Source organism: Ranitomeya imitator, chromosome 7, assembly GCF_032444005.1.
Source record: "Ranitomeya imitator isolate aRanImi1 chromosome 7, aRanImi1.pri, whole genome shotgun sequence".
Lineage (NCBI taxonomy): Eukaryota > Metazoa > Chordata > Amphibia > Anura > Dendrobatidae > Ranitomeya > Ranitomeya imitator.
In genome coordinates, this window is record NC_091288.1 from 137,841,461 (window position 1) to 137,861,032 (window position 19,572).

At 44.5% G+C, this 19,572-nt stretch overlaps 1 protein-coding gene across 2 annotated transcripts in view; it reads right to left on the reverse strand.

Annotated features, from left to right (window-relative positions):
• GLS (glutaminase) overlaps positions 1-19,572 on the reverse strand; it is a 618,398-nt gene that overhangs the window by 503,221 nt on the left and 95,605 nt on the right. For both annotated transcript variants that reach the window (XM_069733841.1, XM_069733840.1), the window contains exon 4: positions 17,240-17,369. In XM_069733841.1, the coding sequence (XP_069589942.1) occupies positions 17,240-17,369 (130 nt within the window). The remainder of the gene's footprint in view (positions 1-17,239; positions 17,370-19,572) is intronic.

Consider the following 19,572-nt stretch of genomic DNA (forward strand, 5'->3'; position numbering starts at 1 on the left):
TCACCTCCAGGTATTGGATTAGACAACGTCTGACATCAAGGCAATGAAAGGTTTGTTCTCCCTGGGATTTTGGATTGGAACAAAATGAGGGTAAAACTATCTCCTGGTCCCTATGGAATTTTGAATTGACCTTTGGTAAGAAGGCCGGGTCAGTTTTGATTATTACTCTGTCCTCCAGAATTGTAGTGTATGGAGGATCAATAGATATAGCCTGGATCTCACTAATGCGTCGGGCAGATGTCAGGGCAACCAGGAGAACCATTTTTAGGGTTAGGTTTTTTTCTGATATGGAGCTAAGAGGCTCAAAAGGAGGACAAGTTAAGGCCTGGAGCACTAAATTTAGATCCCAGGGAGCAACTTTTGGCCGAGGTTTAAATGGTCTGGCTGTGAAGGAGGCTCGGATGAACCTGTACACCCAAGGGTGATCAGCCAATTTTTTATCAAATAAGGCGCCAAGCGCTGAAACTTGCACCCTTAGGGTGCTGGTAGATAACCCCCGCTCCAGACCTTTTTGGAGGAACTCTAAGACTTCCCTTATTGGGACTTTCTGAGTGGTGGTTGATAGGCGTCGCCCTGAGAACTCTAGAAATTGTTCCCAGATTTTTTGATATTTATTGGATGTAGTTTTTTTCCTGCTGGATAGCAGAGTAGAAACTAACGGATCTAAGAAACCCTTTCCTAGTAGAAGCCCCCTCTCAAGTTCCAGGCAGTGAGATGCAGATTGTGTACTTGAGGATGGAACACTGGACCCTGATGTAGAAGGTTCGGCACCTCTGGAAGGATCCATGGGTCCGATATGGACATACGCCTGAGCCAGGTGAACCAGGCCCTCTTTGGCCAGAAGGGTGCAATCAGTATTATTCGTGTTCCATCCTCCCGGATCTTCTTCAACACTGTCGGTATTAGCGGAAACGGGGGAAATGCGTAGGCCAGATGGAAGTTCCATTGGTGTAACAGCGCATCTACTCCTTCTGGGTTCTCTCGCGGGTTCAGGGAATAGAACCTTTCTACCTTCCGGTTTTGCTTTGTGGCAAAGAGGTCTATCTGTGGGATACCCCAAAGGGCACAGATTTCCCCCAAAATTTCCTGATTTAAAGACCATTCGTTCTGATGTAGTATATGTCTGCTTAAGAAGTCTGCGACAAGATTGTTTGTTCCTTTCAGATGAGTACTTGTCAATGATAGGAGGTGATTTTCTGCCCAAGAAAAGTCTTTTGGTTTCTTCTAACAGATCTTGACCTTGTTCCCCCTTGACGATTTATGTAGGAGACTGCCGTGCTGTTGTTTGACAAGACCAGTAGGTGTTTCCCTTTGACAATTTCTTCTGTTTGCAGAATTGCTAGCCTTATTGCTGTTAGCTCCTTTAGGTTGGAGGATGCTGTTCTAAATGTGCCCCCCAGCCGAGAGGGCTTGCATCCGTGGTTAGCACCACCGGATCTTAACTAAAGAGTCCTGCACTTGTGGCCATAGAACGATTTTTTGGTTTAGATTGTGGGGATCTTTTGCCTGTTCGGTCAGTATTTGCCATTGTAACTCCCTTGAATGCATTTGTGCCCAACGAACCGCTGGGATTGTGGCTGTCAACATCCCCAGAAGGGACATGGCTTCTCTTAACAAGATGGGCCGGCCTGATTGCGTCTGATTTATTTTTTGTTTTATGGCGTTGATTTTCCTGTACGGAAGGATACAAATTTGCCTGATTGAGTCCAGTTGAATTCCTAGGAATTCCTGTATCTGGACTGGATGCATCTTTGATTTTTTTAAATTGATCAACCACCCCAATTTGGACAATAGGTCCCGTACTTTCGAGACTGCCACTATGCATTCTTCCTAGCTGTCTGCTACAAGGAGAAAGTCGTCTAGATATGGTATTAGTAAGATATTTTCCTTTCTTACCAACGACGCTATCTCTGAAATTATCTTTGTAAAGATTCTGGGAGCCACAGACACCCCAAAAGGGGAGACATTGGTACTGTAGATGAGTGGGGATTTGATTTATTTCTACTACTAGTCTTAGGAATTGTTGATGTTCTACACAAATGGGAACATGATAATAGGCATCTGTGAGGTCTATTACTGCCATGTAACAGCCTGAATATAGCAGTTTTGTTGTAGTTTTTAACATCTCCATTTTGAATTTGTCTACTTTGATGTATTGGTTTAGGGATTTCAGATTGAAGATTGTTCTTAGCGAACCATCTGGCTTCGGTGTGAGGAATAGGGTACTGTAAAACCCTTTCCCAATTTCTTGTGTTGGTACTTCTACGAGAACTTGTTTCTCCCTGAGGAGATGAACTTCTCTTTCCAATGTTGCCTGATTCCTTTTGGCGACATCGGTGACATTTACTTGATGAGGAGGGAGGGAGGGAGGTGAAATTCAGACGCAGGCCTTCGGTCAGAAGGGATACTACCCACTGTGATATTTGTAATTTTTCCCATTGGTGGACAAAAAAAAATCGAAGTCTTCCTCCCACCCGGACATCGGCATCATTGTTGTTGTTTGGGGTCTGATTTCTGAGGAGGCTTATTAAAGAGATATACTCTTTCTTTTCTCTCACCCCAGGGTTTCCCACGGGTGGATCTATCCCCCGGTCGACCCCGGCCTGCTATTCCTCAACCCCGAAAGGAACGCCGGTTATCACTCGACCGCCGTCTTGAGAAGGGGGGAGGTGGGAAGTGTTTCTTCCTATCTGCAGCCTTCTCTAGAATCTCATCGAGTGCCTTCCCAAATAAATACTGGCCCTCACAAGGGACTGCACATAATTTGACTTTAGGTTGAAAGTCAGCTGACCAATTTTTAAGCCATAATGCCCTTCTACCAGAGTTGGAGAAGGCACATGCGCGGGCAGAAAATCGCACTGAGTCAATGGCGGCATCTGCAAGGAAGCCTGCCGCATATTTAAGTGAGGGTATTACCGCTAAGAGTCTCTCCCTAGGGCATTTGTCCCTTATTTGCTCACTCAATTCCTCTAACCACTTTATCATGGCCCGAGCTGTACAAGTAGTGGCTACTCCTGGCTTAAATGCCCATTTTGATGCTTCCCATGCCGATTTTAAGAAGGCGTCCGCCTTTTTATCAAGAGGGTCTTTAAGGGCCCCCATGTCTTCGAAGGGAAGCGCTATGCCATTGGAAGTGCTTGTAATTGCAGAGTCCAATTTAGGTGCTTTCTCCCATTTTTCACAAATTTCTTCCTCAAACGGATATTTGCGTTTAAGGGCTTGGGGAACTGACATTTTTTTAGTTGTTTTTTTCCACTCTTTTTTAATTAAGTTTAAAACATTATTGTGAAAGGGAAAAACTCTGCGTTTTTTCACCTCTAGGTTGCTAAACATAGCATCCTGGGTTGTTTTATGTTCTTTTGGTGTTTCAACCCCCAATGTTTCTCTAACTAGCTTAAGCAGTTTCCCAACATCCTCAGCTAGTATATACGGCCGCCCACACTCCTCATCCGAAGAGTCCAAGTCTGAATCACCATCAGGTGGCAATTCCCCTGGTTCGCCTTCTGATTCCACGTCAGAGGTTTGGGCAGGTCTAGGAGGTGGATTCCCGGAGCTATATAGCCCATGCTGTTTCATTTGTTCCTTCACTGTGATTTTTACTTCATCCCTAACGATAGTCTTTATATTTTGGAGTAATGATGAGGACTCCTCGGCCACCGTCTTTTCTATACATAAACGACAGATCCGTTTGTCATAAGTTTTAGGGAGAGCTTTATCACAGAGTGCGCAGACTTTATTTTTCTGCTTGGCCGTAACCTTCCTCCACTGCACAATATAATACAGAAACATTGTGTTACTGACATGTCATTTTTGCCTTACAAAGGCACTCACCCACAGAACCTTTACCACGGGGGTCTGTGGAACGTCCACCGAAACTGGCGATTCCGCAGTCGGGTCCGCCATGTTAAAGAGGCTATTGGCACTGCTGCTCATGCCTTGGCTCTTAATATATCATAGGGGAGAGACCGGGAGTGTCAGCACAGCGCTCTCCTCGGCGTGTGACGCTACTTCCGGTTTAACCCGGAAGTACTTCTATTCACCCCGGCGCCAGCCTAGAGATGGGACACGCTTCTGCCCCAGCCCAGCCTCCAACGGACACCGGGAAGCCCCCCCCCCCCCGGGACGGATGCCACCGCCGCAGCTCCAGATCACTGTGAGTGATGCGGCCGTATGCGCCGCCAGCTGCTCCCGTTGTAGGCCTCGGTCTCCGGACCGGCACCTCCGGAGAGAGATCCCTCTGGGACGATGTCGCAGGTTCCCCACAGGAACAGGAAATCAAACAGAGGAGAGAGGTGCCGCCCCCATCTTTTATCTCCTATGCAGGTTTCCTGTTCCTGGGGGGGCTGGGACCATCTCTCACGTTAGGTGCCGTCATGGGGAAGGGAAAACTGCTGCTGGTACCAACCTATTGCGTGGTACCACCAGCGGAACACCGTCGCACCATAAACACACACACAGCCTCTTGCGTGGTACCACCAGAGGAATACCGTCGCAAACACGCCGCCGCTGGGATCAGCCGAATTATTCACTGACTGCCTCCATCTTTGTACAGAAGGAGCGCATGCACAGTTTTAATGTGACCGCCGCTATCTGTCTGCACAAAGATAGCGGCGGTCTGATTTGCTGCGCCTGTGCAAATTACGCGCAGGTGGAGTGAATCATTCGGCTGATCCCGGCGGCAGTTGTGCGACGTGTCTACAGGCAGAGGAAGCTGGTCACATTAAAGGGGCTTTGCCACGAACAAAAGTTCTTTTTAAAAATTGACACTGTAACTGTGTACGGAGCATACCACATCTCCTGGGCAGGGGAGGAAGCAAAAGACAATACTGACATTACAGCAGGGGATCACAGTGAATTCATTTAGTGAGGTAAAATATTTCACTGACTGTTTTAAAAAAATATTTTACCTCTCAAAATGTATCCTCTGCGATCTCCTGCTGTAATGTCAGTATTGTCTTTTGCTTCCTCCCCTGCCCAGGAGCTGTGGTATGTTCGGTAGACGGTCAGACACAGACAATTTTTAAAATTAACTTTTGTTCGCGGGAAAAAACCCTTTAAAAAGCAAATATCAACGTCAACATGGCTCCTCCTAAAAAGTACGTCAATGACAATGAAAGGAAAGCCGCACTGGCACAACTTCGAAGACAACAAAGGGCAAATGAGACTCTTGAAGCGCAACAGCATCGCTGGGACAAAAACAATGCATATAAGCGTAGGCGTCAAGCACATGAGTCCCCTGATGCAAAAGTCATTAGATTATCACAGGATGCCATTAGGCGGCAACAACAGCGCTGCATGCCTGCCGCCATCATTACATTATCGCCCTCCTGATGTGATAGCATCGGGCCTCCATCTAATAAATAATAAAGGGATGCCTACAATAAGAGAATTCCAAGGTAGATTTCACAAACCTGGAATGTACATACAATATCTATAAACCAAAAAATTCAAGAATACATACCCAAAATGAATTACACTAAAAATATTAAGAAGTGAGTCATTCATATACCGTACATTATAATAAGGTTTATAAATAACTAAGTATACCCGATACATTACTTAAATTTCCTGCAATCATATCTTTTAACCCCTTAGTGACGGAGCCAAATTTTTAAATTCTGACCAGTGTCACTTTAAGTGGTAATAACTCTGGAACGCTTTGAGAAATTTCAGTGATTTCGTTACTATTTTCTCATGACACATTATACTTTATGAGAATGGTAAATTCAAGTCAATAAGTTTTGTGTTTATTTATAAAAAATATCAGAAATTTGAGAAAAATGTAAAAAAAATAAGCAATTTTCAAACTTTGAATGATTATCACTTTAAGGCCGGGATCACACATACGCGAGAAACGTCCAAGTCTCGCAGGTGAAAACCCAGCTCTGGCGCCGGCACTCCGGAGCGGAGCGTGCAGCCGCACAGCAATACATGGAGTTGCACGCTCCGGAGTGCCGGCGCCAGAGCTGGGTTTACACCTGTGAGACTCGGCCGTATCTCGCGTATGTGTGATCCCGGCCTAATCCAGATAGCCGTACCACAGCAAAACGTTAATAAATAACATTTCCCTCATGTCTGCTTTACATCAGCACCATTTGTAAAATGTTCTTTTATTTTGTTAGCATTTTAGGTTTAAAAATGTAGCAGAAATTTATCATTTTTTCAAGGAAATTTACAAAATTTCTTTTTTTAGGGACTAAGCCATGTTTGAAGTGCCTTTGGGGAACCTATATATTAGAAACCACCAAAACTGATACCATTTAAAAAAAATAGCACCCACTGACACATTGAAAACTGCAGTCAGGTAGTTTATTAACTCTTCAGGTGATTTTCAGGAATTAATGCAATGTGGCATGACAGAAATGAAAATGTGTATTTTTACCATCTAAATTACGCTGACTTCTGAACAGGTTACAACAGCCGTCAGACAGGCCGCTATTTAGTCATGAATTGCCATGGCAAACATCAGGACCACACAATCATGATCTCAGGGCACCAATTGGGATAAAGAGGAAGCCCCCACACTCGGTTAACCATTTATATGATGTAGTCACTATTGAAAGCAGCATCTAAGGGGTTAAACAGATTTGGATGGTGCAAACACTGATCGTGGCTGATGCAGCAAGTTGTCAGCTATAGTGTACAACCGACAGCTGCTGGATTGTCACCTGTATGGGAATGCTATTATATCTCAGGTCAGTTAAAAGACATATTGGCTGTCATTAAGGGGCTGAATAGTTGTATGTCTACATACAGTTTACAGCCTTTTTCTGTAAAAATGGAGTTATCAGCTCTCAATCAATTTTTCAGATGTCCCCAGATACACAGGGCATCCTGGTGGATTAAGTTGGCCATCTTTCCCCTCATAAATATGAAAAAATGAGGTGTATCCTTCTGAACTCTCCCAGAGTTTTAGTCCAAACCTTTATATCTTAGATGGAATAAATTGCTTGACGTGCCGCTTTCCTTTGAATTTTAAAAGGGACTCATTGATAGGAATGTGGGGTGTAGAGCCTTAAAGGGAACCCGTCATCAGTATTTTGCTCAGTAACCTACTAACCCCACCCCATAGGCCCGCCCCAAAACTCAAGAATCTCATTAACTGAAAACTGCAAATAAAGATTAAACAACTACAAGATTGCATCAACCCAGATATCATATTAATCAGTATAACTGTGCCAACCTGACACTGTCTGTAGTTTACTTAGCACAATCCTGCTGACAAGATCACTTTAACCCCTTACTGACTTCCGCCGTACTATTACTGCGGAGGTTGGATCCCCTGCTTTGATGTGGGCTCCGGCGGTGAGCCCGCATCCAAGCCGGGATATATCAGCTGTTTTGAATAGCTGACACGTGCCCGCAATAGCGGCAGGTGTAATCGCGATTCACCCGCCAGTATTAATTAGTTAAATGCTGCCGACAGCGGCATTTGACCGGCGCTTCCGGCCGCGTGGCCGGAAATGCTCGCATCGAAGACCTCAGTCACATGATCGGGGGTCAGCGATGCGTCATAGTAACATAGTAACATAGTTATTAAGGTAGAAGGAAGACTTTGAGTCCATCTAGTTCAACCCATAGCCTAACCTAACATGCCCTAACATGTTGACCCAGAGGAAGGCAAAAAAAAACATGTGGCAAAGAGTAAGCTCCACATTGGGGGAAAAAAATTCCTTCCCGACTCCACATACGGCAATCAGACTAGTTCCCTGGATCAACACTCTAACAAGGAATCTAGTATATATGACCTGTAACATTATACTTTTCAAGAAAGGCATCCAGTCCCCTCTTAAATTTAAGTAATGAATCACTCATTACAACACCATACGGCAGAGAGTTCCATAGTCTCACTGCTCTTACAGTAAAGAATCCGCATCTTATTATGATAAAACCTTCTTTCCTCCAGTCGTAGAGGATGCCCCCTTGTCCCTGTCTCAGGTCTATGATTAAAAAGATCATCAGAAAGGTCTTTCCTCTATGGTTAGTGATGCCAGCTTGCTGTGAGCGCCATCCTGTGGTCGGCGCTCATAGCAAGCCTGCATTTCTGCTGCATAGCAGCGATCTGATGATCGCTGCTATGTAGCAGAGCCGATCAGGCTATGCCAGCCTCTAGCCTCCCATGGAGGCTATTGAAGCATAGCAAAAGTTAAAAAAAAAGTTTAAAAACATGAAAAAAAAAAATAAAACTTTAAAATCACCCGCCTTTCGCCCCATTCAAAATAAAAAAAAACAAAAAAAAACAATCCTACACATATTTGGTATCACCGCGTTCAGAATCGCCTGATCTATCAATAAAAAAAAAGCATTAACCTGATCGCTAAACAGCGTAGCGAGAAAAAGAATTATGATTTTTTGGTCGCCGCGACATTGCATCGAAATGTAATAACGGGCGATCAAAAGAATGTACAGTTATATGAAAAAGTATGGGCACCCCTATTAATCTTAAGCTTAATGTTTTATAAAAATTGTTTTTTTTTTTGCTACAGCTATTTCAGTTTCATGTATCTAATAACTGTTGGACACAGTAATGTTTCTGCCTTGAAATGAGGTTTATTGTACTAACAGAAAATGTGCAATCTGCATTCAAACAAAATTTGACAGGTGCATAAGTATAGGTACCCCACCAGAAATGTGACATTAATATTTAGTAGATCCTCCTTTTGCAAAAATAACAGCCTCTAGTCGCTTCTTGTAGCTTTTAATGAGTTCCTGCATCCTGGATGAAGGTACCGTATTTTTTACCATTCCTCTTTACAAAACAATTCCAGTTCAGTTAAGTTTGATGGTCGCCAAGCATGGACAGCCCTCTTCAAATGATCCCACAGATGTTCAATGATATTCAGGTCTGGGGACTGGGATGGCCATTCCAGAACAGTGTAATTGTTCCTCTGCATGAATGCCTGAGTAGATTTGGAGCGGTGTTTTGGATCATTGTCTTGCTGAAAGATCCATCCCCTGCGTAACTTCAACTTTGTCACTGATTCATGAACATTATTGTCAAGAATCTGCTGATTCTGAGAGGAATCCATGCATCCCTCAACTTTAACAAGATTCCCGATGCTCTGCTTTACGGCCGACGCTGACACAGTCAGTGCGGGAAGCTGACGGCGGGGGACGTGACAGACATCGGAATTATGTGGTGTTTTTTTTTTTATTTTTACTTTTACAAGGGTAACCAGGGTAAATATCGGGTTACTAAGCGTGGCCCTGCGCTTAGTAACCCGATGTTTACCCTGGTTACCCGGGGACTTCGGCATCGTTGAAGACAGTTTCAACGATGCCAAAGTCTTTCCCCTGGTCGTTGGTCGCTGGAGAGAGCTGTCTGTGTGACAGCTCCCCAGTGACATACCAACGATCACGGTCAGGTCGTATTGCTGGTCATGATCGTTGGTAAGTCGTTTAGTGTAACGGTACCTTAACCCTATACCCCAACTAATAAATTGATGGGATTAACTGGGAAAGGAAGGAATCTAACATTTTTGTGCTTTTTCTTTTCAGTATGACAAGATTGTTGACTGGTACCAGAACCTGTACTTGGGTCCGGTAATTCCTAAAAGGTAGAAATAAAGTGACAAGAGGTTTGTGAGTGCTGTAGTTTTTTTTTTCTTTTAAAGTGATGCAGACATCATAATATAGGGTTTTAAGGAGAAATAGCGGTAGAGATCGTAGGGTGGAAGAAGCCGTGAACTCACATGAAAACTCATTTTTGAAGGTGTGAAACAGGATAAAACCAGAAACTGATACAAGATTTAAGAAAAAATATAGAGGCAGTAGTATAAAATATAATAAGTCAACCTTGGGCACTTATTCTATCCTTGGCAAATATGAAAATAAGACATGTACCGTAGTTGGCGCATATGTAAATAAACATTAAAAAAAAATAGAAATATTTAAAACCTATACTGAACTCAATTTGCGCATACATTACAGGTAAAAATTAAAAATTTAAAAATATATAAAAAATTCTAAGGATTATATAATATATTAATATCAAATACATAACGGATAACTGCAAAAAATTATAAAAATATAGTAGCGGGAGACATAGGTTATAAATGTTAAAACTATTGATGTAAAACATGATGGTTATTGCAGAGCGTTCTCTATAGTATAATGAATAATATTCAATTACCAAGGAATTGGTAGAAACATGCTGCAATGCTCCCCAACTATGTACAGTGGAGATGTAATGGAAATAATCATAATAGAAACAATTACATACATGAATGAAGTGGATACTGGACAGAAGGGAAGGAAAATTAAAAAACATTTAGTATCACATGAACAGCTCAATAATTTCATTTACCCAAAAGGTCTCGGGGAATTAATTTTATATAGGCAGTAGAGTTTTTCCTGTTCAGAATCTCAGGATTATTGGGAAGTTCAAGGGTCACATCTGTTGTGAATTCCGCTCTTGGGCTCCCTCCGGTGGTTGTAAGTGGCACTTTTGTGAGTTCTGCTCTTGGGCTCCCTCTTGTGGTTTCTAGTGGTATGGCTGCTCCTTGGATTTAGCAGTCTTCAGCTGCTTCCACTGATCGTCTTTTCTGCTCGGCTATTTAGGCCTGGCTCTTTCCTTCAGCCAGTGCCACTTGTAAATGGTTCCTGGTTGGATTCACATCTCTTTGGAGTTCCCTGTTATGCTGACCAGTTCAGCTAAGCTAAGTTTTTGCTTGCTCTTTTCTTTCCATAGATTGTGGACTTATCCGTTCTGTGCTTTCTATGTTTGTCCAGCTTATCAGTATGAATTAATTCTGTCTTGCTGGAAGCTCTGGGAAGCAGATTTACCCTCCACACCTTTAGTCAGGTGTGGAGATTTTTTTGTAAACTCTGCGTGGATTTTTGTAGTGTTTTATACTGACTGCACAGTATTCCATCCTGTCCTATCTATTTAGCTAGACTGGTGTGATGTGCTGCTGCAGTGCAGTATGGAGCAATCTCCACCAGGGGGTGCTGGATAAGGAAAGGAGGCTGCACACACAGCACAGCTACACTGAACAACAACACAGGTGTCACAGGTAATGAAAGGGACATGAAACAAGCCAAGGTCATACACGGAGATAGCAGCGCGGTACAGAAGGGGTGAGCAGAGAATCGTCGGGGGCAAGCAAGATGTCAGAACCTACCGGGAACGTGGTAACCAAAACGTGAGGCGTAAGACAGAGACGGGGTACAGGCCAAAGGTCAGAACAAGTAACAAACGGGTGCAGTCAGTCAGAGGCAGAGGAACACTTAGAACAGGGATCCAGGTCAGGAGCTCAAACAGTGCAGGATGAACTTATAGCTGACACTGGCCCCCAGGCTGCAGAGGACTTAAATAGCACAGCCAGCTCCAGGGTGAGGCAGAGAGGATTAACTCCCACATGACCAGTCCAGAGACAAGAGAGCTGAACATAATCTCAGAACTGGATCATGACAACTGGCTTCCTGTGCTCATCCTGGTTTCATTTTGTGTATGTCTTTTCCCTCTCCACTCACAGTCATTATTTGTGGGGGGCTAATCTATCCTTTGGGGATTTTCTCTGAGGCAAGATAGTTTTCCTGCTTCTATCTTTAGGGGTAGTTAGCTCTTAGGCTGTGACGAGGTGCCTAGGGAGAGTTAGGAGCATCCCACGGCTACTTCTAGTGTTGTGTTGAGCTTAGGGACTGCAGTCAGTACAGTTACCACTTCCTTCAGAGCTCGTTCCATGTTGCTCCTAGACCACCGTATCATAACACACATCCCTGTTATGTATTAGTGCATACCTCTCAACCGTCCTGGATCCAGCGGGACTGTCCTGATTTTGAGTCAGCCCCGCGATCCCGGTCGGGACATTAAAGGGACACTGTCACCTGAATTTGGAGGGAACAATCTTCAGCCATGGAGGCGGGGTTTTTGGGTGTTTGATTCACCCTTTTTTTACCCGCTGGCTGCAATATTGGATTAAAGTTCATTCTCTGTCCTCCGTAGTACATGCCTGCACAAGGTGCAATCTTGCCTTGCGCAGGCGTGTACTATGGAGGACAGAGAATGAACTTCAATCCAATATTGCAGCCAGCGGGTAAGGAAAGGGTGAATCAAACACCCAAAAACCCCGCCTCCATGGCTGAAGATTGTTCCCTCCAAATTCAGGTGACAGTGTCCCTTTAATTGTCCCGCACTGGTTGGGAGGTATGTGATATCACCCGGTCAGCTGAGAGCTCCCTGAATCCCAGCACCAGGCCCGCACAGCAGCACACCACATATTGGCTGCTCTGTGCACAGGACCTGTGGTGAGGTCACAGGATGGGAGGAGTCAGAGGTCACATGATCGGGAGGAGGACCTCCGTGTACAGGACTTTGCTGGTTGCCATAGCGCCGGAGGAGGGTAAGGCAGCATATGGGTGAAGGTGTACGGAGCGCAGCCGCGTGTGGACGAGGTGCACGGAGCGCAGCCGCGTGTGGACGAGGTGCACGGAGGGCAGCCGCGCGTGGACGAGGTGCACGAGATGTATGGAGCGGAGCCGTGTGTGTATGAGGTGCATGGAGCGGAGCCGTGTATGAGTTGTATGGAGCGGAGCTGAATGTGTACGAGGTGTATGGAGCATAGCTGAATGTGTACGAGGTGTATGGAGCAGAGATGAATGTGTACGAGGTGTACGGAGCGGAGCCGTGTGTGTATGAGATGTATGGAGTGGAGCCGTGTGTGCAAAGTACGGAGCGCAGCCGCGTGTGTAGGAGTAGCTATGTGTGGCCATTATACGGTACGAAGTATCATGTGCGGCCAATATACAGTATGGAGCATCATGTGTGGCCATTATACAGTATGGAGCATCATGTACGGTCATTATACAGTATGGAGCATCATGTGCGGTCATTATACAGTATGGAGCGTCATGTGCGGTCATTATACAGTATGGAGCGTCATGTGCGGTCATTATACAGTATGGAGCGTCATGTGCGGTCATTATACAGTATGGAGCGTCATGTGCGGTCATTATACAGTATGGAGCGTCATGTGCGGTCATTATACAGTATGGAGCATCATGTGCGGTCATTATACAGTGTGGAGCATCATGTGCGGTCATTATACACTATGGAGCATCATGTGGGGCCATTATACAGTATGGAGAATCATGTGCAGTCATTATACAGTATGGAGAATCATGTGCGGCTATTATACAGTATGGAGCGTCATGTGGAGTCATACAGTATTGAGCATCATGTGCGGCTATTATACAGTATGGAGCATCATGTGTGGTCATTATACAGTATTGAGCATCATGTGTGGGCATTATACAGTATTGAGCATCATGTGCGGTCATTATACAGTATTGAGCATCATGTGTGGGCATTATACAGTATTGAGCATCATGTGGGGTCGTTATACAGTATGGAGCACTGTGGGGTCGTTATACAGTATAGGGCATCATGTGTGGCCATGGGAGGGAAAGGCGCCGGAAGGTGAGAATATAATGATTTTTTATTTTTTTTAATTATTTTTAACATTAGATCTTTTTACTATTGATGCTGCATAGGACAGCATCTAGTAAAAAGTTGGTCACACAGGGTTAATAGCAGCGTTAACAGACTGCGTTACACCGCGTTATGCCACAGTGTAATTCAGTCCGTTTAACGGACTGCTAAACCGCTATGGGGGCACTACGGAAATAGCAAAAACAGTTCTCTTGGGTGCCAAGCTGTCCAGTACAGTGGATATAGCCTTCTGGCAAAACGTTTGTTTAATGTGTTTTCTTCGTTTCTAAGTAAAATAGTTACTGACAGTGGGCTGTGTGGAAATTCGTTATTTTCTCAATTGCGACTCTGCAGGGTTTTGAACACCACCCTCGGTACATGATTTACATAGGCATAGCAATCCAGGTGCATGTTATAAGGACCTCCAGTACTAGGTTTTAACTCTGTCCTACCCGACTCCCTAAAACCCTTCCCCTCTGCCCAAAGTCAGAGGTTGGCATTGGTTGCCAACACACAGAGCCTACAGGATTTTAAACTGACCCGAGTAGGAGGCCCATGTTTGATGACATGAGGGTGATCCACTAACTCCAAGAACCTGCCTCTATTTTTAGGTACCAATTTTTAGCCATGCTTATTTTGGGGTGGCGGCACAGTTTCTGCCACTTTGACACCACAAGGTTGGCTTCTGTCCAGCCCAACAAACAAACAAAGGGTATCAAGTGGGCCCCAATCCTTCCAGGGTTTAGTTGCCATAATATATGGGAAAGGGTTCCTTTTCCTTGTTTGATTAACTTTATAGTTGACCTCTGCCACTTTACAGTGTCCCTGCCTTTGAATAAGGAACTTGTTCTCCACTATGGTACTAATATGCTTCCAATTCCCAGGCTTAAAGTGGTACAGTGAAGCTGACCGATTATACCCCATAGATTTTGCCTCGTGGGCCTTGAGGAAGCGCTCTTCCTAGCTGCAGACACACAAATAATCAGCTGTTTTGTTACATAAAATAGTTATTGTCCATCGCATCCGGTAACACTTGCAGTTTGGTTCTCATGACCTTTGGTGTCTCCTACCAGAGAGATTCTGGCTTGTCTAGTGCAGCTCCAACGCAACACACAGGTTCTGCTCCCTCAGCTGACTCACCAATGCACACAGGGCCTGGCTCTAGACATAGCTAGCCAGGTGCATGTAATCAGGACCTCAAGAGCTAGCTTTTAACCCTGTCATACCTGGCTTTAGAACACTATGGACAGAGCTTTTCTAGAGACTGTATAAAGTAAAAAAAAAAGTTTAGGTGTAGCCTTAGCCATACACAGTTGGGTCACTATTAATTTTATGTTATGTTTGATAAATGCACAACCTCCCAACCGTCCCGGATCCAGCGGGACTGTCCTTATTTCGACAGTCAGCCCAGCGATCCCGGGCGGGACATTAGTTGTCCTGCACTGATTGGGAGGTGTGTGATACACCCAGTCCGCTCCCTGAGTCCCTGCACCCGCAGAGCAGCACAACACATATCGGCTGCTCTGTGCACACAGGACCTGTGATGAGGTCACAGGATGGGAGGAGTCAGGGGGTCACATGATCGGGAGGACCTCCGTGTACAGGACTCTGCTGGTTGCCATGGCGCTGGACAAGAGTAAGTGTGTGAGGTCAGGAGGTGTTTACAGTGTGGATGTAGCAGAGCCGTGTGTGTACGAGGTGTATGGATCGGAGCAGCGTGTGAAAGGTGTATGGAGCGGAGTCGTGAGTGTAAGAGGTGTACGGAGCACAGCCGTGTGTGTACGTGGTGTACGGAGTGGAGCCATGTGTGAACGAGGTGTGCGGAGCAGAGCCATGTGTGTACAAGGTATACGGAGCGGAGCAGCATGTGCAATGTGTATGGAGCGGAGCCGTGTGTGTACGAGATGTATGGAGAGGAGCCGTGTGTGTATGAGGTGTACGGAGCGGAGCCGTGTGTGTGCAAGGTGTACAGAGCGGAGCCGTGTGTGTGCAAGGTATACAGAGCGGAGCCGTGTGTGCAATGTGTATGAAGCGGAGCAGAGTGTACGAGGTGTACGGAGTGGAGCCGTGTTTGTACGAGGTGTACGGAGTGGAGCCGTGTGTGCACGAGGTGTACGGAGCTGAGCCGTGTGTGCACGAGGTGTACGGAGCTGAGCAGTGTGTGCACGAGGTGTACGGGGCTGAGCCGTGTGTGTAAGAGGTATACGGAGAGGAGCCGTGTGTGTGTACAAGGTGCATGGAGCGGAGCCGCATGTGCAAGGTGTATGGAACGGAGTCGTGTGTGTACGAGGTGTATGGAGCAGAGTCATCATGTGTACGAGGTGTACGGAGCAGACGCTGGCTGAGTCGGATCGGAGGAGATATTGCTCCTCGCTCTGACACTGACTGGCACAGGAGACACGGAGAGGTCTTTATCAGTGGCGTATCACAGCTGCAGCGACGTGAGCAGTCAGCGGCGCAGCTGGACGACACCATTTAGCGCCGTGGGAGTGGAAGCTTCCGGCTGCTGCGAGGGTGTGCGGTGAAAGGTGTGTGTGTGTGTAGTGATGGAGAAGGCAATGATGGGGGTGGAGGTAACAATGTGTGGCCATTATACTGTACCCAGCATCGTGTGGGGCCATTATACTGTACAAAGCATCATGTGGGGCCATTATACTGTATGGACCATCACGTGGGGCAAGTATACTGTAAGAAGCATGTGGGGCTATTATACAGTATGGAGCATAATGTGGCCATTATACAGTATGGAGCATCATGTGTGGCCATTATACAGTGTGGAGCATCACGTGGGGCCAGTACACTGTACGCATCGTCATTTAGGGCCATTATACAGTATGGAGAATCATGTGTGGCCATTATACAGTATGCATCATCATGTGAGCCCATTATACTGTATGGAGAATCACGTGGGGCCAGTACACTGTACGCAGCATCATTTGGGGACATTATACAGTATGGAGCATCATGTGAGCCCATTATACTGTATGGAGCATCACGTGGGGCCAGTACATTGTACGCAGCATCATTTGGGGCCATTATACAGTATGGAGCGTCATGTGTGGCCATTATACTGTATGGAGCATCACGTGGGGCCAGTACACTGTACGCAGCATCATTTGGGGCCATTATACAGTATGGAGCGTCATGTGTGGCCATTATACAGTATAGAGCATCACGTGGGGCCAGTACACTGTAAGCATCATCATTTGGGGCTATTATACAGCATGGAGCATCATGTGGGGCCATTATACAGTATGGAGCATCATGTGTGGCCATTATACAGTATGGAGCATAATGTGTGGCCATTATACAGTATGGAGCATCATGTGTGGCCATTATACAGTATGGAGCACTGTGTGGCCATATTTTTTGGTTTATAATTATTGTTTACGAAACATTGAGATCAGAAGTGCTAAATGGGTGTGGCTGGGGCATGACTAGTTGTGAAATGGGTGTGGTCAGAGGTGTAGCCTAAATTTTGCCGCTAACTTTGTCCCTCTTTCCCTTACTCAAAAGTTGGGAGGTATGCTTGTGATTCTGTGATGTTCCAACAATACAAACCAAAACAATTAAATTATCTGACTTTCAGGAAGTACACTGGTATACTACCCACATCTTAAAATAAGTACATAAATATTTAATGTACACTTCTAAAAGCTTTTTGGTGGGCCAATTATGATTATAATTGTTTGCATGTGTGAATGAAGTAGCAAATCAGTAATAAAACAGTTATTGGCATTACATTTTGTAAACTGCAACACTTACATATTAAGTGAGAAATAAATGTTGTGAAAATAGATTCAGTACCTTTCCACCAGATAATTTCTTTGCGCTTTCGAAAAGTTCATCAATGTGTGATGTAAAAGACATAAAATCTGGTATCACAAATTTTCTTCGAAATGCTTGTGTTAAAAGCACGATGTTGCTCTGGACACACCTATGATAAAAGTGAAATAAAAAATAATTAGGATGAAAAGTCATATAAATAAAAATGTTGGTTATAGGCGAATGCTCACTATTTACAACTTAAGTACTTGTTTATTCAAGCATTATGGGAGTCATTTTCACCTTTTTATAGAAAACATAAGCAACACATCCTTTAACCCCTTCACGACCTTTCACATATCCATATGTCCTGGAAGGGAAGGACTTCTTGACCTAGGACGTATGGATATATCCTGGCAATTTGGAGAGCCCAAAAGCTGTGTATGTGTGATTGCCACCGGCTATTCAGCTGACATCCATCTCTCACTGACCGGAGCCATCCTCGCTCCGCCCCTGGCATTTTAACCCCCTAAATGCTGTGAGCAATATCGATAGCAGCATTTACAAAGCAGAAAGAGGTATGGGGCTACAACTCCCCTCCAATCGGCGCCATCGCAAGAGCTCGATGGTTACCATGGTGACACGAGGTAGTAATGACGACATACGGATCACCAGCTTATGGAAAGCCCCTTAGACCATGCTCAGATCACGGTCCAAGACGCTTGTGAAAGTGCTGCACCGACAGGTATAAAGCATTGCAATGATCATACAATACAATACTTTATAACAGCAATCAAGGTGCTGAGTGGGAAAGTCCATAGAGGGAGGAAGTAACAAAATAAAAAAAGTTAACAAAATTGTAAAAATATACTGTCCTTTACAAAATTCTGAAAATATAAATCCTAAACATTAAATATAAGCCAATAAATACATATTTTTATGTAAAAAAAATAAATAAAGTAAACATATTTGATATCGCTGCATTCGGAACAACCCCTCCTATAAAGCGGTCAACACTAGTTAACCCCTTCAGTAAACACCTTAAGAATTAAAAAAATAGAAGTCCCAAACTATGCTTTTTCACCATACTGCTTAACAAAAAGTGGAATAAAACGCGACTAAAAGGATCAATGTAAATATTATCTCTGAAAATGCCATTTTGTTCTGCAAACATGTTGCTATTCAGCTCCATCACTGGAAACAAAGTTACAGCTCTCAGTATATAGCAATGCAAAAATAATAGTTTTTTCTACAAAATTGTTTATTGTTTAAAAGTGCCAAAACATTAAAAAAAAGATATAAACATGGTATCGCTGTAATCATCTACTATATAATTGTCTAAGGGTCACTTCCGTCTTTCTGTCTGTCCTTTTGTCTGTCACAGATATTCATTGGTCGCGGCCTCTGTCTGTCATGGAATCCAAGTCGCTGATTGGTCTCGCCAGCTGCCTGTTATCGCTGCCGCGACCAATCAGCGACGGGCACAGTCCGATTAGTCCCTCCCTACTCCTCTGCATTCAGTGCCCGGCGCCCACTCACTCCATACTCCCCTGCGGTCACCGCTCATACAGGGTTAATGCCAGCGGTGACGGACCGCGTTATGCCGCGGGTTACACACTCCGTTACCGCTGCTATTAACCCTGTGTGTCCCCAACGTTTTACTATTGATGCTGCCTATGCAGCGTCAATAGTAAAAATACTACTTGGCTGCTATATACTGCGTGGGCTGTGTTATATAGTACGTGGACTGTTATATACTGTTTGGGCTGTGTTATATATTGTGTGGCCTGTATTAACGCATCGGGTATTCTACAATATGTATGTATGTATGTATAAAGCAGCCACATACTATATAGCACAGGCCAAGTACTATTTGCATGTTATATACTACATGCCTCCTATATATTACGTGGCCTGTGCTATATACTATGTGGCTGCTATATACATACATATTCTAGAATACCCGATGCGTTAGAATCGGGCCACCGTCTAGTATATATATATATATATATATATATATATCTATATATCTATCCATCTATCTCTATATATCTATCTATATAGAGAGGGAAAAAATACATGGCCTAGATTCATGTACATGTGCTGCTGTGTTCTTTTTGATCTACATGATGCAGCTTGCATGTGTTCACATTAGGAGTGCTGGTTGGCTTTTTTTCCTCTACTTTTTCTCTATCTATCTATCTATATAGATATATATAGATATAGATCAGGGGTGTCAAACTGCATTCCTCGAGGGCTGCAAACAGGTCATGTTTTCAGGATTTCCTTGTACTGCACAGGTGATAATTTAATCACTTACACACAATGATTGCAGCACCTTGTGCAATGCTAAGGAAATCTTGAAAACATGCATA